The following is a 27,077-nucleotide window of genomic DNA, read 5'->3' on the forward strand; positions in this document are numbered from 1 at the left end:
AGTGATGTTAACACAATACAGTAGGAAGAAATATAATGAAGGAGATGGAGAGGTGTGAAGCACTGAAATGGGGGGCAGGTTAGGAGGAAGTTGACCGCAAGAAACAGTTACTACTGGACAGAATAGGGAAAAAAAGCCCATTCAGGACTGAATGTTAGCCACTTCTGCCACCTACTGTAAGTTTAAAGGACAGTCTGTGGTTGCAAAATCCAGCAAAGTGGCCTCTGTCCTAGATAACAAAGTGTGGAGCTGGATGAACACAGCAGGCCAAGCAGCAGCTCAGGAGCACAAAAGCTGACGTTTCGGGCCTAGACCTCCCATAATCACTGGCCTCTGTCCTAGTCAGTCTACCACAGCAAGAAGTTATTTCTGTCCATTAAGGCATTTGATAAGGTTCCCCATGGCAGGCTGATGGAGAAAGTGAAGTCACATAGGATCCATGGTGCGCTAGCTAGATGGATAAAAAACTGGCTGGGCAACAGGAGACAGAGTACTAGTAGAAGGGAGTTTCTCAAATTGGAGATCTGTGACCAGTGGTGTTCCACAGGGATCTGTGCTGGGACCACTGTTGTTTGTGATATATGTAAATGATTTGGAGGAAGGTGTAGATGGTCTGATCAGCAAGTTTGCAGCTGACACTAAGATTGGTGGAGTAGCTGATAGTGAAGGGGACTGTCAGAGATTACAGCAGAATATAGATAGACTGGACAGTTGGGTAGACAAATGGCAGATGGAGTTCAATCCAGGCAAATGCGAGGTGATGCATTTTGGACGATCAAATTCAAGGGCAAACTATACAGTAAATGGAAAAGTCCGAGGGAAAATTGATGAACAGAGAGATCAGGGTGGTCAGGTTCATTGTTCCCTGAAGGTGACAACGCAGGTCAATAGGGTGGTCAAGAAGGCATATGACATGCTTTCCTTCATTGGACGGTGTTCATCCAGCTTCACACTTTATTATCTTGGATTCTCCAGCATCTGCAGTTCCCATTATCTTTGGAGTACTGTGTACTTTCTGATCGCCACATTACCAAAAGGATGTGGACGCTTTGGAGAGGGTGCAGAGGAGGTTCACCAGGATGTTGCCTGGTATGGAGGGTGCTAGCTATGAAGAGAGGTTGAGTAGATTAGGGATTATTTTCATTGGAAAGATGGAGATTGAGGGGGGGGAACCTGATTGAGGTCTACAAAATCATGAGGGGTATAGACAGGGTGGATAGCAAAAAACCTTTTCCCCCAGAGTGGGGGACTCAATTACTAGGGGTCATGAGTTCAAGGTGAGGAGAGGAAAGTTTAAGGGAGATATGCGTGTAAAGTTCTTTACAGAGCGTGGTGGGTGCTTCGAACACGTTGCCAGCGGAGGTGGTAGACACAGACACATTAGCGTCTTTTAAGATATATTTGGACAGGTACATGGATGGGCAGGGAACAAATGGACACAGACCCTTAGAAAATAGATGACAGGTTTAGACAGGGGATCTTGATCAGCACAGGCTTGGAGAGCCAAAGGGCCTGTTCCTGTGCTGTAATTTTCTTTGTTCTTTGTATTACAGTTAACTGTCAGGAACCTATACCTCTATTCCCAGGTGATGCTCAGACAGGGCAAGCGGATGCAACATGGATTGTGGGAATACCATTACCCAGTTGTTCGTCGTCCCTCAATCTTTACAGGACCCAACTTACTCTTCTGAAGCAACAAAAATAAATTGCTGGCAAAGCTCGGCAGGCTTGGCAGCATCTGTGAAGGAGAAAACAGAGTTAATGTTTTGGGTCCGGTGACCCTTGCTCAGTTCTGAGGAAAGGCCAGCAGACCCGAAGCATTAACTCTGTTTTCTCCTTCACAGATGCTGCCAGACCTGCTGAGCTTTGCCAGCAACTTTGTTTGTGATCCCGATTTACAGCATCCGCAGTTCTTTTGGTTTTTACTCTTCCACAGACTAGATGCCATATAAAAAAAAAAGAAAAACCCATTTATTTCACACTTTTTATAACACCAGGATATTTCTTAGTTTCATATTTCTTGACAGGTAGTAATGTGACAACAGACTTGCACTCAGCAAACTCCCAAATTTACAATCCTATAATAACAAATTATTTTTAGAGAGGAATAAATATTGGCAAGGTCCACGTTCTTTGAAACAATGCCTTGAAATCTTGCACATACAACTAAGACGACAAGTAAGGCATCAGTTTAATTCCCCATTGGAAAGCCAACAGATTAGATCCCTCCACAGAATGGAGAAAGAACTAGCTACTTGGATACAGAAGTGGCTGAGGTAGAAGATAGAGGTTGATGGTGGAGGGTTGCTTTTCAGACTGGAGGTTTGTGGCCAGTGTGCCACAAGGATCGGCGCTGGATCCACTGCTTTTCTACATTTGTGTAAGTGATTTCAATGTGAACGCTGGAGGTACGGTAAGTTTGCAGATGACGCTAAAATTGGATATAGTGGACAGTGAAGAAGGTTACTTCAGAGTACAACAGGATCTTGAACAGATGGGCCAATGAGTGGCAGATGGACTTTAATTTAGCTAAATATTAGGTGCTGCATTTTGAAACACAAATCAAGGCAGAACGTATACACAACAGTAAGGGAAGTGTCGATGAACAAAGAGACCTTGGAGTGCAAGTTCATAGTTTCTTGAGAGAGTCTCAGGTAGATGGAATAATGAAGGTGGTGTTTGGCATGCTTGCCTTTATTGGTCTGTCAAGTGAGTATAGGAGTTGGGAGGTCACATGGCAGTTGTACAGGACATTGGTTAGACCACTTTTGAAATATTGCATTCCATTCTGCCACACAAAAGATGTTGTGAAGCTAGAAAGGGTTCAGAAAAGATTTACACAAGGATTTCGTCAGGGTTAGAGGGTTTGACTCACAGGGGGAGGTTGAATAGACTTGGGCTATTTTCCCTGGAGCAGAAGAGGCTGAGGGAGTAACCTTACAGGGGTTTATAAAATCATGAGGGTCATGGATAGGGTAAATAGACATGGTTTTTTTCCCCCTTAGGGTGGGAGGAGTTCAAAACTAGAGGGCATAGGTTTAAGGTAGGGGCAGAAATATTAAAAAGGAATTAAAGGACAACTCTTTCATGCAAAGGGTGGTGCATGTATAGCATAAGCTGCCACAAGAAATGGTGGAATCTGGTACAATTACACTTTAAAGGCATCTGGATGGGTACACAAATAGGAAAGGTTTAGAGGGATATAGACTAAATGCTGGAAATCAGTCTCTATTTATTAAGAATATCTGGTCAGCGTGGACGAGTTGGACTAAAGTGCACCACTCCTTTGCTGGGATATGAGTTTTGGTCTGCACGACTGGGAGACAGATCCTGCAGATACCAGATAACAAAGTGTGAAGCTGGATGAACACAGCAGGCCAAGCAGAATCTTAGGAGCACAAAAGCTGACATTTCGGGCCTAGACCCATCAGAGAGGGGGCTGGGGAGAGGACTCTGAAGTAAATAGGGAGAGAGGGGGAGGCGGACCGAAGATGGAACCATCTTCGGTCCGCCTCCCCCTCTCCGAAGAAGGGTCTAGGCCCAAAATGTCAGCTTTTGTGCTCCTAAGATGCTGCTTGGCCTGCTGTGTTCACCCAGCTTCACACTTTGTTATCTCAGATTCTACAGCATCTGCAGTTCTCATTATCTCCTGCGCATACCAGACAGGAGGCAACACACAACAGCACTTGCAGCTGCGTTGTTCATTACTTCTGTGCTTGATTCACCAAATTGCATTACTATTTAAATGAACAGGGCTGTATTAGATAATTTTTATCTCTCAACTAGCACCAAAACATTATCCAATTCTGAATACAGCAGTTTGGGTGAGTTTGCTGCATGCAAAGTGACTGTCACATTTCTTATATTGCAGTATCTTTCTGAACTTTGATGCAATACGTGATCATGACTAATGATGGTTACCCTCGAGTGGAGTTAATCCAATAAAGGCACACCGGCTTGATTCTTGGGAGGAGAGGGCTGTCCTACTGTGGAAGGCCAAGCTTATTAAGCTGTGGCTACTGCAAGAACGTAAAGTGAGCTCATTGAAACATTGGTTAATCGCTTTTACAATATTCAAATAGAAGCTCGTAAAACTGGCTGGTAGATATCTATAACATTGAGGTATGAGCTCAGGATGGAGATAAGGAGAAATTTCATCACTTAATGGATTGTGAGTCTTAAATCCCTACCTTGTAGACCTTCAGGTGCTTTATCAATGCACGTACTAAAGCTGAGCTAGACTTTTGAACTCTCAGGGTATCAAGGGATATGTGACGTAGCAGAGAAAGGTCATCTATTAGCACAGCAACACAATAGGCTGGATGGTCTAATCTCGCTCCTATTTTTTTAATGTTATTAACTTTGTGTACATTCTTTCTTCAAGGCAGGGGTGGGGGGCCAAGGGAAGAGAAAGGGCAGTTACTTCAGTTTGCTGGGTAGCTGAATTACAAACCAGAATATGACAACAGCGCAGATTCAATTCCCACTGTTTTATAAACACTTTGCCACAGTATGAGCGTGATGAAAGGAATGCATAAAGAACAAAAACAGTACAGCACACAAGAGGCCAGTTGGTCCACCAAGACTACAATCGACACATGATGCTTTTCTAAACCAGAAAACGTTTGTCCTGTGTGTTGAGGGTGATGGATAGATGGTCAATTAAGCAGGCAGCTTCATTCTGGATGCTGTACAGTTTTGAGGGTTATTGGATCTCCACTCATCTAGGCAAGTGGAGTGTTCTATCACACTCCTAACTATGCCATAAAGATGGGTTGATAGGGAAAAACAGAAGGGGAGTGACCTAACCAATGAATTCCTAACCAGTATACTGCTGTAATAGCCAAAGTGGTTAAAGTTGAAGTTGTTTGTGATAATAGAATTCATGATGGCAATGCTAGTGAGGTTCAAGGGGCATTGCCTGAATCCTCTCATTGGAAAGGGTCATTGCTTGCCAGTTTGTGGCATTATTTGACAACCATCAGGCCAAGCTTGAAATGTTGTCCAGGTCATGGTGCGCATGTTTTCAGCTTGTTTCTTTCCATGAGTTGCAGCAAATAAAGCTGGACATTGCGCAATCATCATTGAATATCCCCACTCCTGACCTTGTTACAGGATGGTCATTGAGAAAGCAGCTGAAGTTGGCCTAGTACAATCCGATGAAAAGTATCTACAGTGATAGGGATTTGTCTGACATTTCACACACAACACACTTGGCAATTTTCCAGTGTAGAGATGCCAGTGTTTAGCTGTACTGGAACAGTTTAAAAGGCATGACTTTTTCGAGGACACAATTTCTTCAGTTCTATTGCTGTGATGTTGTCAGGGTCCAGAGTCTTTGCAATAAGCACTGCCCTCAGCTGCTTCCTGATATCAGACAGTGAGCTGAAGTAGTTGAAGAATGGCATCTGAGATACTGGGGGCAAGACAGCTCTTCCATTCAGCCAATGTGGTTGAAGATGGACCCAATTAGTTCTCTGCATTGTCTTTTGCACCAATGTACTGAGCTTCCACCATGTCAGCTGGTGAAATTTCAAGTTCAATTAATAAAACTGGAACTGAAAGGTACTGCCAGAAAGGCAAACCCTGACAGTTACTGTAAAAACCCACCTATTGCATGAGTGTCCTTTTGGATAAAACAAAACTTGCCATTCTTACAAACATACTCAAAATTTAGAATCATGTGTATGCCTTTCAGCTCCTCAAACCTGTTCTGCTGTTCAATTATAAACTCAAATCTACCTACCCCAATAACTTTTCAATCCCATGCTTATCAAGAATTGGTCTATCTTTGCCTTAAAAATACAGAAGGTATACTAACATCTTTTCAGGCCAGCAATTCCAAAGACTCATCAACCTTTAACAAAAAATTATTTCACCTGTTTTAAAACAGCAGCTTTTGATTTTTGAACAGTGATAGCCAGTTCTAGATTCTCCCTTAAGAAACAATTTCTCCGTATCCACACTGTTAAGACCTTTTCAGGATAGGGTCTCAATAAGTTGGGCAGAAAATTAGAGCACATGGAAGGGCAGGAGGAGGTAATACATGGGCATAGTTTGAGGATTAGTTAACAGATGGAAAACAATGGATATAAACAGATTACTTTCAGATTGAGAGAAGCAAGGATCAATATTTGGGTCTTACCCTTCTCCAATAAGGCAGTGCTGTTGGGCTGAAAGGAATATTTTAAAACTTAGTGGATGACAAGACGAGAAGGAACTGGAAGATTGAAAAGACTCAGTAGGTAAGAAAATGGCAGAGGGAATATAATGTCGGAAAAATATGAAGTTATCTAATTTGGCAGGAAGATCAGAAAGAGGGGCTGGGAAGTAACAAAGTCCAAAATGATGTGGGTATTCTTGTTCTAAGCAACTGAAAGACAACATGTAGGTGCAACAAGCAATTAGGAAAGTAAGGATATATTGGCCTTACTGCAAGACGATTTGAATACAATACTAAACAAGTTTCAACGCAACGTGACACTACACATGCATTACTGAGCAGAGTTTCGGGCTTCTAACCCAAGGCTATATTTTACAAAGACCAATGGAGGTTCACTAGATCAATCCCTGGGATGACAATTAATCCATGAAGAGCAATTCAAAAAGAGACTAGGCCTAGAATCTGGAGTTAGAAATGAGGGGTAATCTCATTGAGGTACAGAAAAACATTCCAGAGCAAACAAATGCAAGCAAAAGTGGAGCCTGTTTAGAACTAGGGCAGGCAACATGTTCTCCAAAGTAAGGAGTTAGTCTTTCAGGAATGAGATGAGCAAAGATGGCTTCAAAAAGGCTTGTATCTTATAATTTTCTAGCTGAGGAGGCTGTGGAACTCAGTCATTTCAGTATATTCAAGACTGCAATCGATAACTTCCCAGATATTAAAGGCATCAAGGGACGAGGGACAAGGGACAGGGGACAGGGGAGGAAAACAGCACCGAGACAGAAAATCAGCCACCATTGGATACAATGTTGAAGCAAGTCTGAGAGGCTATATGGCATACGCCCACTCCGACTTCTCATATCTAGAGGAGAAATGAACTTCTGCATAGCAACCATCACTAAAATGCTTGAGAAATGAAACAAATCCAGAATACTGCCAAACTAAGCAATTTTACCAAATTTAAAATATCAAATAAAAAAATTACTTCACTTTCTTACAACAGCACAATGACTTGTAAGTAGGAGTCGCTGCTGATTACAGCTTAGCTTTCAAGATCCATTTTCTAAACTTCCAAGCTTGCTGCCATGACTATATCTGAAGCATGGTACACTCCTTCGAGCACAAAACAATAAGTTTCTGCCGGCTTTGGAATTAGACTGGAAATGACAACTTAAAAAATAGCATTTCAAATTTAATAAAAGCAAAATACAGTACAAAACAATCCATTTTAAGTAAAAAGCAAAGCCTTTTTGGAGATTGAGTTAGGGAGTTATTTTACAACTTGTCTTTTTTCAAAAATGTTACCAGTGCAGAATTCCGTAAAAAATATTTGTATGGATAATACAAGGCTGCCACTTGTTCCATTGACTTTGCTTTACATTGGTCCTGTGCAAGTTAATACAGTAAAAATATTAAACATCGACAACCGCAGTTTAACTTAGTCACTTTCCTTCTGTTCTGTTTCTACATTCCCATCCAGTTATCCAGTCAGTGATCAGAAAAGGTTACAGCAACTGACCAGCAGATTTTGGACCCAAACAACCGTGAATTGCAGCCAATCCTTAATAAAATAAGATGCAACACCCCCTCTTGCTACCGCCAAATTCCAGTCAGCCACATATTCCTGGCATATCGATTTCTCCTCATTACAATCAGGAATGGAACAAAACTAGCTTCACCTGTAGCATGTGATGCTACAGGTCATGCAAGCACCTTGAAATCAGGACCTTAGGCAAATATTATAATGAAGCAAGAGAGGGTTGCTCAAGGTGATCACCACCTCAATGTCTGTTCTCATCCCTTTTTTGCTTGTAGTTTCCTTCTTCAACCAATCGATGTGTTTCAGGGTCCATTCTTTGCCATCTCTGAGCTGCTCCAGCCTAAGTGAGCAAGTGGCCATCCCCCTCTGCTGGTGCACTGTTTCTGCCATTGGTTACAGTTATTAAGTATCAAAAAATGAGGTAAAACAGGTTTGGGAGGAAGAACAATACACTGAATTGTTCACATTTGTTTCCAATCCCTCCCCACCCCCAAAGCCCCCACCAAATGTAGCTTTCCAGTCTGACTTTCCAGTTCCATGCAGTATACAGCTGCAAATAGCCAAAATGAAGGCATAGAATGTGACAATTGAGTACTACCTAATGAAAAGGTTGACACACAGGAACCCTCAAATCAGATGGAAGAGTGGACAGTATTTTCAGCAACATGACAGAGGTCATTCTGAGTCTGTGGGTGAGGGGTGGGAAACGGAAGACATTAAACACTGTTGCTTCAAGCTTTCTTCAGTAAAGCAGAGCCAGCTTGCCTGGTTTCCGGATTTTTTTTTAAAAAAACAAGGTATTAAACACCAAACCATTCTGCCTTCGCAACAGCAATGCAACAAAGTGTGACCTCACAAAAAGTAGAAGAGAGTGAAAGAAATCAAGGGAAAGAGCAAGCTCTGGAAAGCAATCTAAAGCTGTAACAGTCCAAGAAACATCAGTTACTATTTAAAAGGTTTCTGTGACCATAAAATGAATTGTAATTGTTATTCAGCGGCTAAGCAAGGTTATTAGAACCCTCAAGCTATTACCCACCATAGTGGCTGCGCTCCCATGAGCATGAATGATTTAAAATTTTTGCAAAACCCAAATGAATAAAAATTAGTTTGCAACCGGATAACAAAACATCTTCATACTTTAACAATGCACATAGTAAGAGGACTGCATATTACAATTTAACTTAACCAAACAGGCTAAAACGGTGTATCACTTTCCACCAACTCCCAAAACAAACATTACTTCAAGAACAAAATCAAGCTGATTCATCAGAAAAGTCAAAATTTCAGGGGTGTGCGGGGGGGTGAAGAAGACAGAGAGGAGAGAGGGGGGGGAGAGAGAGAGAGAGAGAGAGAGAGCAGAGTCCTATTTTGTGAGACCACACCTTTTGTTTTTCCCCACACATTGACATTAAGCCTCTCCTGTATACATTTGCTTTAAGCACTCTGCATCTCTTGAGCAATTCTGTAGCTCATAATCTTGTTCCAGTCGACCTTTGTGCGAGTAACTGGCAGGCTCCTCCTCAAGGCTTTGAACGTGGTGTCAGACATGGCATTGTAATTTTCACAGATGGCAGTCTGAAACAACAAGACAATGCTGGCCAGAAAAATTTCAAACAAAGACAGACATCGACAAAGGGTTTGAAGTGGGCTAATGGCAACCCCATGTCAGGAATACGCATTCCATTCACTAATATCCTTTAGGGAAAGAAATAAGCGATCCTACATGCAAGTCCAGACCACAGCAATGTGGTTATCTCTCAACGGTCCTCTAAAATGACCTGGCATGTCTTTTAGTTCAAATGCAATTATGAATAGGAAATAAATGTCAAAAACACCCATATCCCATCAAAGAAAGAAATCATTGAGCCCATTCTGGCCAGTTTGAGAAATTCAGCAAAAATCATGATTTTCAATCTTAAAATCATCTGTTCAGACTAAAAATAGCTATCTTGGATTTTGCTATTATGTCACAAACAGTCTGCTCAATACTTCCATCATGTTTGACACACATTAAATGAAAACTGTACTTCCACTTTCCCCAGCCCTCAGGTTCAAACATCTCAATCTCTTAGCATTACAAAATAGAGATTCTGAGCTCCTGCTCCTCCATTGTAAATTTTTGAGATTTTCATCTTGCAGCTCAAGTGCCTGCTGCCCTCCATTTTCTTCAAAGCTGTTTTCCCAAGCTGCAATGCCCAGGATTACAGGGTCGTACTTTTGGGACAAGGGGTCAGCTACCTAGAACTGAGGCAAACTGCTTTATTCACAAGGTTGTGAATCTTGGAGTTCTTTAGCACAAAGGTGTGAATGGTTAGTCAATGTATATTCAGACAGAGGTTTACTTTATTTGTTCAGATTTGGTCTCCTCACTGAGAAAGGATGTACAGGCACCAGAGGGGATGCAGAGGAGGTTCACAAGATTGATTCCTAAATTGAGAGGGGTGGCTGAAAAGAGATTGAATAGACTGAAACTATATCCATTAGAATTTAGAAGGAGGACATCAGGACATCTTTATGTTTTTAAAGAAACATAAAATTATGAAAGTAATTGATAGGATAGAAGCAGGGAGGTTGTTTCCACTGGCAGGTGCAACTAGAACTAGGTGGCATAGCCTCAAAATAAGGGGGAGCAGACTTCAGTCTGAGTTATGGAGGAACTTCACCAAATGCATTGTGAATTTGTGGAATTCCCTGCCCAATGAAGCAAATTGAGACTATCTTGTTGAATGCTTTTAAGGCAAAGATAGATAGATTTTCTAACATTACTGGAGTTAAGGGTTATGGTGAGCAGGTGGAGTTGAGTCCATGAAAAGATCTTACAGAATGGCGCAGCAAGCTTGAGGAGCCAGATGGCCTACTCCTGCTTCTATTTCTTAAGCTCTTACTGTGGTCATTGCTGGCAGGGCCAACTTTTGTTGCTAATCCCCAACTGTGCTAAAGGTGGCAGCCACACTTTTGAACCACTGCACCCGCAGTGTTGTAGGCATACCCACACATTGAGGGAGGGAGTTCTAGGGTCTGACACCAAAGCAATAAAAGATATGAGGCAACAAAGTGGACTTCGGGCAGATCATAGCCATGGTCTTACAGAATGGCACTGTGGGCTTGAGGCGCAACATGGCTAACTCCTGCTTCTCTTTCTTAACCCCAAGCACGGCACTAATTAGAAGTGCACACTGAACTCAAACAGACATGTACGTGATCAACAGGAAAAAGGTCTCTCATTCTTCTGGCTGCACACCAAACTTTTGTTCACTTTAAAATTCTCTCATATTGCTGTGAATAGATTTAACTAGCTATCCACAATACCTCATTTGTGTGCTCACATGATTTCCTGTATGCTACCAATTAAATTCCTAGGGGTCAACCCCCTTCTAAAACTTAACACTTTGGATTGCCCCATATTAAAACAGCAGCAGTCATTGTATAGCCCAGCAGACCAAATTGCTTCTATGTGGTCTTCAATTTGTGGCCTGAGATTTGCCTAATGAAGTTGTCAACAGGAAATGAGTTAGCATTAACCCTAGTTGATAAGACACACATTTACCACCTTGAATCATTCTGCTGCAGCCGACAAACTTGTTTCATCCAATTCAAACAGACATTTCCACACCAAACATCAACTGAGCCAGTGTAACAATAAGGGAAGGAATGGTGGCTATTTGAGAATCCACACAAAAACCATTCTCCTACCTGGTAACTATGCTCCGCCATTTCAATCATTTTCACAAAGTCCTTTGCAGTCTGGACTTCATTCTGACAGGAAAGAAGAAAAGAATTAGGATTTAAATTAGTACAAACAGACAAATACAAAATTCCTCAGCACTAAACAGATACCAACACACATGCAGACTGGATATCACACTGTCAGTCAGGCAGTTAGACAGGTTATACCAATGGCTTATTTTATTCTCTTCCTACCTTGACTCAGTCTTCTCTCTGCGGTCCAATCCCTATCCACATACATCTACGATTCACCTGACACCCTATGCCGGTTTCAAAGCTTCCAGTTTACTGGTTCCAGCCACTACCTCTTTACAATGGATGTGCAATCTCTTTACAGATCCATTCACCACCAGGAGGGTCTTAGGGCTCTCTGCTTCTTCCTGGAGCAAAGACCCGAACCATCCCCATCCACCACCACCCTCCTCCGCTTGGTTGAGCTCGTCTTCACCTTCAACAACTTGTCTTTCAACTGCTCTCATTTTCTTCAGCTAAGAGGGGTGGCTATGGGTACCCGCATGGGCCCTAGTTACGCCTGTCTCTTCGTGGGGTACGTGGAACATTCCTTGTTCCGGTCCTATTCTGGCCCGCACCCACAACTCTTTCTCCAATACATTGATGATATCATCCTTGCTGCTTGTCTCTCTCTCATCTGGAATTGGAAAATTTCAATTTCGCCTCCAATTTCCAGCGTACCTTCACTTTCACATGGTCTATCTCTGACTCCTCCCTTCCCTTCCTTGACATTTCTATTTCCATTTCTGGGGATAGACTGGCCACTAATATCCACTACAAACCCACTGACTCCCACAGCTACCTAGACTATACATCCTCTCACCCCACTTCCCATAAAGACTCCATCCCATTCTCTCAGTTCCTCTGTCTCCATTGAATATGTTCAGATGAGGCCAACTTCAACAAGGGAGCCTCTGAAATGTCCACATTCTTCCTCAACTGAGGATTCCTCAGTTCCATTGTCGAGGGGTCCCCTCAATCGGATCCGACCCATCTCCTGCACTTCTGCCCTCAGTTCATCTCTTCCCTCTCGCCAACAGCGACAGGGTTCCCCTTATCCTCACCTGCCATCCCACCAGCATCCACATCCAGAAGATCATCAGATGCCATTTCTGCCACCTCCAGCAAGATGCCACCACCAGACACACATTCCCCTCCCTTGTCTGCCTTTTGCAGGGATCGTTCCCTCCGGGACACCCTGGTCCACACTTTCTTCACCCCCAACACCTCCCCACAGCCCTATGGTAACTTCCCCTGTAACCGGCAAAGGTGCAACACCTGTGCATTAACTCCTCCCTTCCCAGAATCCAAGGGCCCAAACATACCTTCCAGATGAAGCAACACTTCACCTGCACTTCCAAGAATCTAGTCTACTGCATTCGCTGCTCACAACGTCCTAAAATGTGACTTCAGACCCACAGCAAAGTGGTTGACTCTGAACTGCCCTCTGAGCAATTCGGGATGGGCAATAAATGCTACCTAGATAGTGACGCCCTCATCCCATAAATGAATAAAAAGGTAATAATCCAGAGAATTAAGAGTTCACATCCCACTTGGGTAGCATGGGCATCTGAAAAAAATTTTTAAACAAATCGTTGACATAGAACAAAAATTAGCCTAAGACAACTATGGAGGTGACCATCATCAATACTGAGTTAGTTCATTAATGCTCTTTTGTGAAGGCAATCTGCTGTTTGTTGGAATATCTGATAAGAGCATCCTGAAATGGCCACACTGTTGTGTTAAAAACTTGTCCATAGAGACCAGGAATGTGCAGACTAGGTGGATAAACTATGGGACATGCAGGGTTACAGGATAGTGTAGGGGGATGGGTCTAGGTGGGACGGCATAAACTTATGGGCCAAATTGCCTGCTTTCAGACTGTAGGGATTCTATGAAAGGGAGCCATCAAGGAACACAAAATTCCTACTTTGCTAGTGAAACCCATAGCCAGAGAAATCAATTCATAACCAGAAAAAACAGACACCAAACTACTTAAAAAAACCTCTGATCTGGAAGAACAAATTCGATGATACAAAGGCAAAAAGGAAATACAAATCAGGGCACAACGAATCTGCAAAAGGATATGGGTAGACTAAGAAAGTGGTCAAAAATATGGAATACAGAATGCAATGTGCTAAAGTGAGGTAATTCACTTTAGTGAGAAGAGGGGTGGTTTGGGAGGTCTTAAGAGAAATTAAAAATGGATAAAATCTGCAGGACCTGATCTAATGTATCCCAGAACATTGTGGGAAGTAAGGGAGGAAACAGATCCCTTACAGAAATATCTGCATCACCTATAGCTACAGATGAGGTGCTTGATGACTGGAGGTGGCTAATATTGTATCTTTAAGAAAGATTGCAAGGACAAACAGTGAACTATAGACCTGCGAGTCCCACTTCGGTTGTGTCGATTGTTGGAAGTGATTATAAAAGATAGGATTTATGGGCATTTGAAGAGGCAAAAATTGTTTAGGGATAGTCAGCATGGTTGTGTGCGAGGAAAGTAATGACTCTCAAACTTGATTGAGTTTTTTGAGGAAGTTACTAAGAAGATCGATGATGTCTATCTGGATTCTAGTAAAGCCTTTGACAAGGTTCTGTGTCATAGAATAATGAGTAAAGTTAGGTCACATGGGATTCAGGGGTTTGTTTCTATGCTGTATGACTGACTATGACTCCAACAGAAAAACAAAATAGTCTTTTTGTTGATTAAATAATAGGTGCAATTGTGCAAAAGGATCTGGGTGTCCTTACACTTAAAGTTATTTTACAGATACAGCAAACAATTAAAAACTTGACAGTGATGTTGCCATTTTATGCAAGGGGGTTGTAACATAAAATTAACTAAGTCTCGCCGCATGTGCATAGGGCATTGGTGAGACCATGAGTAGAACATAGAACAATACAGCACAGAACAGGCCCTTCGGCCCTCACTGTTGCACCGACCTGTGAACTAATCTAAGCCCCTCCCCCTACACTATCTCTTCATTATCCATATGCTTATCCAAGGACTGTTTAAATGCCCCTAATGTGGCTGAGTTAACTAAGTACAGCAGTACATTTAAAAAAACATATTCATGAGATGAGGGAGTCGCCCCTGAAAGGATGTTGATAAACCGGACTGGAGTCTTCCAACGATCGACAACGGATGCACTATTATTACACTCTTAATTCTGAATTTTTACTGAATTCAAATTCCACCATCGGCCGTGGTGAGAATCGAACTGGATCCCCAGGATATTACCTCGATCTGTGGATTAACAGTCCAGTAACAACACCATTAGGGCATTGCCTACCTTTATGTAGGTAACGTATTTGAGGAGAGATGCGTTCAGGCAAGGTTTACTAGATACATTCCTGGGATGAATGTCTAATGAGCAAAGTTGAGAAGGGTGAGCCCATATGTAAAGTAGTTTAGAAGACAAATCTTACCGAAATGCAAGATATCCTAAGGGGCACCTGGCAAGAGTAGCCATTGAGAGGACGTTCCCCCTCAAAGAGGAATCTAAAATTAGGAAACACTGTCTTAAAATACGAACTCACCTACTTACTATAGGGATGAATGGGAATATCTTCAAAGGGTTGTAAATCTTTGGAATTCTCCATTCCAAAGAGCTGTGGATGCTGAGTCATTGTGTACGGTCAAGGCTGAGATCAACAGCTTTTTTAATTATAGGGCGATCAAACAAGCAAAGTGAATTGTGATCAAGATCAGATCAGCTGTAATCTTATTAACTAACGGATGGCTTGGTGCCATAAGAATAGAATCGCTACAGGGTGGAAGCCATTCAATTCTACACTGATCCTCCAAAAATGCCTACCTTATCCTTGTATCTTCTATGGTTAATGTATCTAGCCTACATATCCCTCGACACTACGGGCAATTCACTTAACTTGCACATTTTTGGATGTGGATCTATTGGTGAGCAGATTAGAACCACACTCTTCCAGATAGTGAGAAGGGTGGAGTATTCGCAGAAAACCTGTTGTACAGGTTGTTTTAGTGTCATAGTGCATCTAGTACCAATAATGTCACAAGTCAGGAGCAGGTGGACAGATAACACAAACAAGCTCTCAACACATCTGACCCGAGTGTTGAATACACTTTCCAGATGCAAAGCTGAATGCTCACTCCACACCAGAGAACAGAAGAGCAACGTTATGTTTCACTGCCGTAGTTTCAATATTCTTCTTTGTGCGGAAGTCTACTCTAAACAATAAAATTTTATGCCTCTTTTCTGCAAAGTAACCAAGTTTGCATTTGCAGATACACTTGTTACTCATACCTGGGAGAGGTTACAAAGATAAGCTAGCCACCTGGCAGAATCAACCAGCTTCTAATTGCTGACCTTATCATATAAAACACCCCTTCAATTGATCTAAGCTACCTGCTGTTTTCTTGCAGTTGGTCTCCAAATCATCTTGTGCCTGCCGCAACCTTCCTCTTCGGTATGTTTACATGAAAAATCAATTAACCACCTTCTCCTGTAATTCATGAAGTCTAACACTTAAAAGACTGGAATTTTCCTTTACCTCCCTCCACTTCTCCTTCCTCTCCAGGTTTGTAAAACCCACGTACACCCAACCACTACTTGATTTTAATTCACTTTTTTTGAATCTTGCCAGCACTTTGTTTTAAAATTAAGACTTTTTCGAGCAGAACATGGGAGTACTAAACCAGACAGACTGTTCTGCACCGTAGGAAAAGGACCAGTATTATTAAGTATCATTTTGTTTTCCACAAGCCTCACTGTGTTCTCTTCAGGGTATAGAAGGTAGAAAATGAACTTAACAGTGTTAACACTCTAGCCCAAGGCTTTATTGCCTTTAAGGTAATAATGCAAAGGAGCCACTAACATCAATCTCTAACAATATTCAAGATTCCTCTGATGCACTAATTTCTAATCCATACAGACTTACTGTAATTGGCAAGGTTTCCTGGATGTCCTTCTGACTCATCAACTGAACATTACCATCTTCATAATAATGGACCTTGAAAGACATTACAACATGTTTAGTGTGGATTGTGTTTTAGTGCTCTTTACAAAATTTGTCAAGTTACACAAGACAGCATGGCACACCTGGATCTTCAGAACTCCTGTAAGCTGAGCTGATGAAGAAGCGATATTGAATTTCCACTCAGATCTCCAACGTCCATTCCTATAGAAGGATGGTGATTTAAATTAGATCATTCCAGGTACTTTTTGCTGACAAGCTCTTAGCCTCTAAAATGGACGAGACACTATTCAAGTTGCTCTGCATATTTTCCTTTCTTGTGGCTGCTTAAACAACTTTCCCTCCCTAATTCGACTCCCGTTTCAGAGGTGTTCCAGTTAAAGTGAGGCATAAAAGCGCCAATGCTTCAACAGCACTTCATTGGCTGTAAGGCACATTCGGACAGTCTGATGTTGTGAAGGATATGAGAGAACATTAACTTGTTCTTTATTGCAACTGTGATTGAGTCCATGGGTATTAATTCTTGCAAAAAGAAATCTAACAGATAATCATTGCAACGTAATTAAGGAGTTTCAGAAACAGTGGGCACGCTCACATTCCATTAGTGAATTACAAAACTAGTCCATCTGACTGTTCATCTCCATTCCTCAATTTTGTGCATCTCCACTTGTAGAAAATGGTCTCAGAAATAGAGGTAACAAGAGTTGATACAGAACATTCTAACTGAAGGGTTAACAGCCAATAAATCATTGGCTGATAAATCAAATAGAACGTACATTAAATGCTGTTGCGTCACAACCAATTCTGTGTATGTGGTTTGATTTATCCTGTTGTGCAAACCTAAAATAATACAAGTAGCCCCAGCACCCACCAAAACAAGGCACCTGAGGTTATTTTTCCCCTTGAATGCCTCATTATTTCATATTTTTGGCAAAATTTAGTCAACCAATCTCCATTTTAAAGTTAATTGATCCAGCCTTTACTTTATTGAAAAGACAGATTTCCAACTTCTTCCACAGTATGTAGAAGTATTTTGCAATTACACTCCAGAACAGTTTGATTCTTTTTGGATAACGGCCCTTTAGTTGTACCATTATTTCTGTGTATTCCCTGTGTTCCCCTTAATGACTTGAAAATGTTGACTAGATCAAATCTTAATCTGATTGCTCTTCATAAATAAATCCCTGGGAAATCCAAGTATCAGTATATTTATCCTGCACTACCTACAAGGCCAGAACCTCCTTCTGGTGTTTTGCCTAGAGCTACTGTTCAGTATTTCATATATGGTTTAAATAGAGTTTTGTATGGCTCAAACATTTCTGAATGTAGTTATTAATGTAGGAAAATGACAGTCACTTTGAATACAGGAAATTCTCAAACAAAGCTTGTTGCTTGTGAATAACATTGACAAGAATGCCCGGTAGAAGTTCTTTGCTCTTGGAAGTTGTCGTGTGGGTTCCTTTGTGTCCACGGGAGAAAGCCAATGGAGCTTTGGGTTAGCATCTTGTCTCAAATGACAGCACCATTGGTGATGTTGTTCTTTCTTAATGCCACACTGGTGTTACAGCCAGGGATTCTGTACTGGAAACTTGAGTCCAAAATCTTTTAATGGAGAAAGACAGGCAACCAACCGACTAATGTAAGGCTGACAAAATTTGCTTTTTTCCTCTTAGCACCATCCAACTCATTAAGAAGTCATTCTACTGGATCTTACTGAAAGTCTATTTGCTTGTTAAGCTTAGATGAGTCATTCAACCACAACCAGACCTGGATGCATCACCGTCACTGACTATCATGAGGGGGAACAACTGTAGATTGTAAATGTCAATGCACTGGTCAGGTGAGCAGAACAGTGACAAAATAAATTCAGTTTGGAGAAGCGGGACGTTTTTGGGAAAAGCCAAACAGTACTAAGGAATAGATAATTAATAGGAAGATACTGAGACGTACGAAGGAATAAGTAAAAATTAGAGGGCAGATGAAGAAAGTTTTGCTCACGCAAAAAAGGTGGCTGGAGTCTGGAACTCACTGTCCAAGGGCTAGTACAGGCAGAAACCCTCAAATAATTTAAAAAAAGCGAGCTGGAAATGCATCTCTAACATTGCAACCTACAAAACTATAAAGTGAGAGCTATGATATAGGATTAGGCAGAGCGGCTTGTGTCTGCAGCAACTGAGAAACAATGAGCTGGTCGACCACTTTGTGATAAAGTTTGTTTCCATGATCAGGAGGAAGGTAGGTTGATACTCGTCACTCTCTGGCTTAGACATGAAAATCAAACACAGCTCCACGACTGCTGACGACTAGGAGGAACGAAGTGCAGACCATGGGTCAGAGAAGTTTGTGCGGCTTTGGGCTTGATTGGACCAACAGAACCAGTTACAATTATAATGTTAGGAAGAAGCGTAATAAGCCTGAGGATTGGAGTGTTTTAGTAACTAGCAACATGCAACCAAAAATGGTGGTCTAGGAACAGACTGGGAGTAAACAAATTGGAAAGCTAAAACAGATAAGAGCTTTTATAAATTTAAAAAAAAGGAAGTAACTGATTTAAAATTTGCTCTCTGAAGCACAGACAGGAGGGAATTGTCAAAGATGTTGAACAAATATGGTGTCTGCCTTTACAATAAACTACAAATCACAGAAGTTACCAAGTGCCTCATAAAAATGAGGAACTTAAAGTAACTAAAATCCAAAGATTAAAAGAGGGACTAAAAACAGAAACTTGCAAGGCCCTATAGCCTCCTCCTAGGGCTCTATAAAGTGGTAGCTGCAAAGGTTATGATGTATACTGCTTCCAGCAGATTACAAGCTAACTAATGAGGAGACAAAAGGGAACTACAGACTTCGTAGTCAAACATCAAATGCTCAGGAAAGTGCTAGAATCTTAGAAATTGAGAGAACTTCGACTGCACTTCAGCATTCATTGTATGATATTAGTCAAATGGTTTTATGAAAAGGAAAACCACATCTGTAAGGGGAGTTCTACGGGGGTGTACATAAAAGATAAGTGGGAGGCAGCAGATATACTTGACTTGGATTTCCTAAGAAAGCTGTATAAGGAGCCCCACAAAGTTTACTACACTGGATATGACTGACTGGTACTGGAGACATTATAATATGCACCAAGAATTGGTTCACAGATAGATATAAATAAAGATAAAGGGATACTTTTAAATTACAGGTTGGAACTAGTGGAAGGTAGCAAAAATGAGTTCTGGAGCCTTCACAATATGCAGTCTACATTCAAGACTCAGACAAACAGATCAATAAATGTTTTTAAGTTTGCTGATTACACAAAGTTAGGTAGAAAGAAAGTCGTGATGAGACCACAAATCTAAAATGGTAAACAGGTGGACTAAGTGAGTTACAAGATGACTGTTGGATTTTAATGTGTGCAGCAGCTGGGGGATGGGTAAGGTGGAAGGAGGAAGGGATTTGGGAGGGGGAAGGAGGCGACAGAAGGGAGATTGTAAGGTTCTTCACTTTGGTATCGAGAACAGAACAGCAGAACCCATTTGAAAGACATGAAAACATATAAATGATGTTCAGAGAGACTTAGGTATACTTGCACAAAGAACACAAGATCAACATGCAGGAAGGCAAATTTTGTGTTAGTCTTCACAAGAACTGGGATATAAGAACAAGCATGTCTTGTTACAACAACATTGGATATTTTTGAAAGCAAACCAAGTACTGTGTTGTTTTAGTCTCCATTTCTCAGATAGCCATGCATGCTTTAGGGACAGGACAGCAGAGGTACATAAAGTTTTTTTCCCTGCGATGATAGTTTGTTTCTTAATGAGCGGCTGAGTAAATGAGGTCTTTATTCTCTAGAGTACAGAGATTCTCTCTCAAACAGATTATTTTGAAAAAGCTTGATGACATAGACATTGGGAGGTTTTTCTTTCTGGCTGAGGAAACTTGGGCTCAGCCTCAAGCTGAGGGGGTCAAACATTCAGGATTGAAACAAGGGGGAATTTCTTCACTTTAGGTTGTTTCTTTGGAATTACCTACGTCGAACTAATGAACAGTGAGCAGGAAAGCGAAAGAAAGATCAGTCACAACCTTAAATGAATGGTGGAGCAACTCAAGAGATCAAATAAGCTACAAGTGCTCTTGTTTATGTTCAGCCAAGTTTATAGCACTGACTGAACAGGTGTCATTAAAAAGAGAGGTCAAAATTGCAATTTCTTTTCAACGAGACTGATTACCCAAAAGTTGAACAGATTCTAACTGCTCTGGTAGTTCAAATTGCATTTTAATCACCAGTATGTACTCACAGAAAAGTAAACATACCTACCAGAAATTATGAGGCTGAAACTGATGGTTTTCAATACAAGCTATAATAGTTTGCTGTCCATTAATAGTCTTACCATAGATCTACAAAATAGAAATTCAAATATCAGCACACAAGAAGAAAAGCAAGCTTTTGTCACAATAACAACCCTTATTTGGGTCTTTTATTTACAGTGGTAAGTACACAACACAATAACTTTGCTACTACTGGCCTGGCAAATTCAATTAAAAGTTGGTATTTTTTAAGATATCAGAAGTTGAGCAGTGGTATTGCAGTAATAAGAAACAAAAATTCTGGAAATACAGGGTAGTTCACAGGGTGGGCATAAATAAGATAATTCCTCTGGCTGCCGTGTCTCCAACAGTGCTGCCCAAACTGTGACCCCATTTCAAGGCTTGCAAATTATCAAGACTCTGCAGCTGAAAATCAATAGAAGTTGAATCTCTTTATCCTCACTCTTCTTAACTTCAAAAACAGATTACACACAAGCTTGAACAGTGCAAGTCAGCAAACCGCTCAACTGAGACAATGACAGCCAAGATAATTTTTGACCTTACCTGACACATGTAATGGTCAATGACAATGAGTTGGAAGCTCCGGCCAATTATCATCCAGTCATTATACATCGCGTCAGAGTAATCAGCTAATGATCTCAGAAAAAACCCCACACCAATAAAATTTGAACCGTATAAAACAGAACAGGTCACAACAGCTTGTCACAATACTTAACAGTGCAGATGCCATAGGGATAGTGGTTTTTCACATACGCCCGCACTGCATTATCACAGGCACTTCTCCAAGATTCTATCGCAGGCTCACCCTCCTGAGGGTGGACATCACTTCCTTCTTTCTTCACATGATCAAATTTGAAGGATAGTTTATTCTTTGGATCCACAAATCTTCCATTACCCAGATTTCCATGCTCTGTAATCAGGACCTGCGCAAAAATGTCATAGCTTAACACTTTCAACTTCTGGGTACAAAACAAATGTACAAAAATCTATGTAATAAATGCTGTATGCACTTCTTTCCAACATTTTTCTTTAATTCCTCTGTCCAGTTGAGATAAGAACACAGGGTTTCAACCGGTAGTTTGAAGGGAAACCAAGAGTGATAACAGGATGGTAGGTACGTGAACGGCTGGCGATTAAAAGGGACACAGTGCAAGCGTCCAAGGTCTACATTTTTCTTGCAATTCCAAACTTTTTTGTTCCCTTCCTCATTCCAAAGGGAGCTTGCAAAAGACAATCAGCATGCGCACAGACACCTGTCACCAGATTCTTTCGACAGATGTTAAAAACCTGGATTGTTAATCTCGTGACATTATCACTATGTCATTGCTGCAAAAAGATCATGGTTAAAGCTTACTTTTGACGTTTAAGTAGCAGAAGCTACAGAAATTGCCAGGCCTGTTTGTTTCTTTAGGACACTATCTACAGGTGCATTAGGGAGTTCTCTACAGACACGTGGAAGAATTCTAGTATCAATGATAGATTTACTGCTCTAACAGTCACATCTGTGATCCAAGTTACCTGGTCAACCATTAACAGGACACTGGAGTACCGTGGATCACAAGTATTAGATTAGCAAATCTTCCATTCTGGATTGAACTAGTTCCAGATGATTGTCAAGAGTCTTGGGACCATCTTCATAGGTGATGGGAGTCAGAGGTCATTGTCAGGCAACTATCATAGCAACGCTGGGAGGGTCAGTTGGATGCAAGTAGCAAGATGAGAATAAAGTGGCATTGCTGCCATTCTCGTGAACATACCACATGCAAACATTTCATAACTTTGAATTGCTCCTCTCTTGATAGTGTTGTAGTACTGTTTCAGGAACACATTAGAACAGGCAGGGTAGCACTCAAAATGGCTACGAATTAACAGCAACAGCATCTTTGAAGCTTCCCCATAGCCCCAATCCACTTAAGATCACACGTTTCTTCCTTACCTGATCGTCGTAGCCCTCTATCTTCACAGGAGTGAACTGGTCCATATTATACTGGGCAAATGCACTAAGGGAAGAAGAAGGTGAATGAATGTACACACGAGAACATAACTAGGAGCAGGAGTAGGCCATCTGGCCCCTTGAGCCTGCCCTGCAATTTAATCAGATCATTGCTGATCTTTGAGACTCAGCTCCCAATCACCCAATCACCATAACCCTTAATGCGTTTACTGTTCAAAACATTACCTAGGCTTGCCTTAAAAACATTCAGTAAGGTAGCTTCAACCACTGCACTGAGCAAGGAATTCCACAGATTCACAATCCCTTGGGTGAAGAAGTTCCTCCTGACCTCAGTCCTACATCTGTGCCCCTTTATTTTGACGCCATGCCCTCTAGTCCTAGTTTCACCTGCTAACGGAAACAACCTCCCTGCCTCTACTTTATCCATTCCCTTGATAATCTTATTTCTACAGGATTTCCCCTCATTCTTCTTGAATTCCAATGAGTATAATCCCAGTCTACTCAGCCTCTCCTCATAATCCAACCCGCTCAACTCTGGAATCAACCGAGTGAAGTTCCTCTGCACCCCCTCCAGTGCTCGTATATCTATTCTCAAGTAAGGAGACCAAAACTGCACACAGTACTCCAGGTATGGCCTTACCAGGACCCTATACAGCTGCAGCATAGCCTCCCTGTTTTTAAACTCCATCCCTCCAGCAATGGCAGTCAAAATTCCATTTGCCCTTCTAATTACCTGCTGCACCTGCAATCTCACCTTCAACGATTCATGCAGAAAGACACCCTCTGCACAGCAATGTGCTGCAATTTTTTTTACCATTTAAAACAGTCCATTTTGCTGTTATTCCTACCAAAATGGATGGCTTCTCACTTATCAATATTGTACACCCTCTGCCAGACCTTTGCCCGCTCACTTAGACTATCTATATCCCTCTGCAGACTTTCAGTGTCTTCTGCACACTTTGCTGTACCACTCACCTTAGTGTCATCTGCAAGTTTTGACACACCACACTTCGTCCCAACTCCAAATCATCTGTGTAAATTGTAAACAATTGAGGCCCCAACACTGATGCCTGGGGCACACCACTAGCCACTGACTGCCAACCAGAAAAACACCCATTTACCCCTACTCTTTGCTTTCTACTGGTCAACCACCCCTCCGTCCTTGCAAATACATTACCTGTAATACCATGCAACTTTATCTTACGTAGCAGCCTTGGGTGTGGCATCTTGTCAAATGCCTTCTGGAAATCCAGATACACCACATCCACAGGTTCCCCACTGTCCACCATGCAAGTAATGTCCTCAAAGAATTCTACCAAATTTGTTAAACATGACCTACCCTTCATGAGCCCATGCTGGGTGCTCCCAATGGGACAATTTATATCCAGATGTCTTGCTATTTCTTCCTTAATGATAGATTCAAGCATTTTCCCCATTACCAAAGTTAAGCTAACTGGCCTATAGTTACCTGCTTTTTGTCTATTTCCTTTTTTAAACAGTGGGGTCACATTGGCAGTTTTCCAATCTGTGGGAACCACCCCAGCGTCCAGTGAATTTTGGTAAATAATCACTAGCGCATTTGTCATTTCCCCCATCACCTCATTTAGCACACTGGGATACATTTCATCAGGGCCAGGAGACTTGTCTACCTTTAGCCCCCCATTAGCTTGCCCAGCACTGCCTCCTCAGTCATGATGATAGTTTCTAGGTCCTCACCTGCTATAACCTTCTTGCTATTAGTTTTTGGCATGTTATGTGCATCTTCCACTGTGAAGACCAACATGAAGTAACGGTTTAATGTCTCGGTTATTTCCTCATTCCCAGTTATTAATTTGGCATTCTCATCCTCTGAAAGGCCGATGCTTACCTTTGCCACTCTTACGATTTACGTGTTTATAGAAACTTTTGCTGCCTGTTTTTATATTCTGAGCTAGTTTACTCTCATAATCTATCTTACTTTTCTTTATAACTTTTTGAGGCTTCTGTCAGCCTTTATAGATGCCCCAGTCTACCAGTTTTCCATTAATCTTTGAAAAAAAAACATACAAAAAAGCAATTTGATAGTTTCTTTTATTTCCTTAGACATCCATGGCTGGCTCTCTTTTCCTACAGTTCTTCCTTATCACTGGAATATACTTCTGCTGAGCACTGCAAAAAATTGGTTTGAAAGTCCTCCACTGTTCCTCAATGGACCCACCATAAAGTTTTTGCTCCCATTCTACCTTAGCTAACTCCTTCCTCATTCCTTCATAGTCTTCTTTGTTTAAGCACAGGACATAGGTACTGGATTTAACCTTCTCACTCTCCAAGTGTATTTTAAAATTCAACCAGACTGTGATCGCTCCTTCCGAGAAGATTCCTAACTGTGCGATCATTAGTTATTCCTGTCTTGTTACACAGGACTAGATCAAGGATAGCTTGCTCCCTCGTAGGTTCCATTACATACTGTTCAAGGAAATTATCACAGATGCATTCTATGAACCCCTCCTCAAGGCTGCCATGACTGACCTGGTTTGACCAATCGATGTGTAGATTAAAATCCCCCATGATAATTGCTGTACCATTTTTACATGCATCAGCTATTTCTACGTTTATTGCCTGGCCCACCACGATGTTGTTATTTGGTGGACCACACCTATCAGAGACTTGTCCCTGCTATTCCTAATTTCCACCCAAATGGATTCGATGTTTTGTTCAGCAGAACCTACATCTCTCACTACTGCCCTGATATCATCCTTAAAAATCAGAGCAACACCACCCCCCCCCCTTACCTTCCCGTCTGTAATTCCTAACAGTTTGATACCCCTCGATATTTAACTCCCAGTCATGACCATCCTGTAACCATGTCTCTGTAATGGCCACTAAATCATACACATTTGCCATGATTTGCACCATCAGCTCATCCACCTTGTTTCGAATACTCCAGGCATTCAGATAAAGTGCCCTTATACCAGTTTTTTGCACTCTCTTTTTGGGTCCTGTTACCTCCATTACTAACAGCTCGAGGTCTCCTTCCCTTTAAACTGTTTTTCTAATCTTCAATGGAGTTGAAGATTCCTCGTCACCTGTTGCTCTTCTTGACGCTAATTGCTATTCTCCCTCTCCATTCGCTTCTCCCTTTCTCCCCCCGCCACTTACTAATTTAACCACCTATTTACTCTTTTCACCAGAACAGTGGACCCGGCCCTGTTGAGGTGGAGTCCATCCCAGCAGGATAGATCCCTTCCGTCCCAGAACCGATGCCAGTGCCCCATGAAAAGGAATCCCTCTTTCCTACTCCACTCTTTTAGCCACACGTTTACTTCCCTGATCCTTGCCTGCCTGTGCCAATTTGCACGTGACTCAACCAAGCAATCTAGAGGTTATAACCCTTGAAGACCTGTTTTTAAAATTTTGTTCCGAGCTTTCCATAATCCCAAAACAAGTCTTTTTTCCTAGTCCTGCCTGAGTCGTTTGTACCTACATGGATCACAACAATTGGCTCACATCCCTCCCTCTCTAGTATCCTCTCAAGCCGGTCAGATCTTTCGCACCCTAGCACTGGGCAGGTAACACACCATGCAGGATTCTCTAATAAGAACCAAAAAGAACTGCGGATGCTGTAAATCAGGAACCAAAACAAAGCTGCTGGAGAAGCTCAGCAGGTCTGGCAGCATCTGTGGGGGAGAAAACAGAGTTAATGTTTCAGGTCCTGTGATGCTTCCTCGCCTTCCTCAGGACTGCTGAGCTTTTCCAGCAACTTTGTTTTGGATGCAGGATTCTTTATCTTACTTGCAAAGGATACTGTCTATCCCCCTGATGAGGGAATCTCCGATAACTACAATGTCTTTTTGCTCCCCCCCTCCTGAATGGTCTCTTGGGCCATGGTCAGTTGACTCATCCTTCCTGCTGCCCTGTTCCTCATCCATGCAGGGAGCAAGTGCCTCATACCTGTGGGAAAACGTGAAGGGCTACAACTCCTGTGTTCCTGTCTGCAGGGTCCCTCTACCTGTTTCACTCCAGTCACACACTGCTGTCCCTGCCCACCGATCGAATTAACATTAATCTAACAGTTGTGACTGCCTCCTGGAACAAAGTATCTGGGGATTCAGGATTAGCTAACTCCCAAATTTATTAGGTGGAAGTTTACGTTCCCAGCCTGCCCTTGCGCTTCCTCACAGACTTCTGCCGCTGAAACTGAAAACTACCCACACTAACTGCTGCACTTTACTTATCATCTATCGTTTGCATCATTTATCACCATTAAACCTGGGGTAAGATGCCCCAATACACAAGTTGAATGCCAATCAACTTTCTCTAAGCAAGTTAAGTATGTTTCCAATTGACAGTACACCGTATCCACAGTAGCTAAGTAGTTTACTCCAGAGGCTTCCAATGCTTGCCCATTTCCCCAAACCTCTATTCGTAGA

General features: G+C 41.8%; 1 protein-coding gene across 2 annotated transcripts in view; it reads right to left on the bottom strand.

Annotated features, from left to right (window-relative positions):
- Positions 1–4,475: 4,475 nt before the first annotated feature.
- The window catches only part of capza1b (capping actin protein of muscle Z-line subunit alpha 1b), a 60,097-nt gene continuing 37,495 nt past the window's right edge, over positions 4,476–27,077 (bottom strand). For both annotated transcript variants that reach the window (XM_059653323.1, XM_048553409.2), the window contains exons 4-10: positions 22,651–22,714; positions 21,431–21,637; positions 20,704–20,783; positions 16,526–16,604; positions 16,365–16,436; positions 11,397–11,459; positions 4,476–9,278 (exon numbers count right to left, since the gene is read on the bottom strand). In XM_059653323.1, coding sequence (XP_059509306.1) covers positions 9,138–9,278; positions 11,397–11,459; positions 16,365–16,436; positions 16,526–16,604; positions 20,704–20,783; positions 21,431–21,637; positions 22,651–22,714 — 706 coding nt within the window. In that variant the 3' untranslated portion in view covers positions 4,476–9,137. The remainder of the gene's footprint in view (positions 9,279–11,396; positions 11,460–16,364; positions 16,437–16,525; positions 16,605–20,703; positions 20,784–21,430; positions 21,638–22,650; positions 22,715–27,077) is intronic.

Source organism: Stegostoma tigrinum, chromosome 21, assembly GCF_030684315.1.
Source record: "Stegostoma tigrinum isolate sSteTig4 chromosome 21, sSteTig4.hap1, whole genome shotgun sequence".
NCBI lineage: Eukaryota > Metazoa > Chordata > Chondrichthyes > Orectolobiformes > Stegostomatidae > Stegostoma > Stegostoma tigrinum.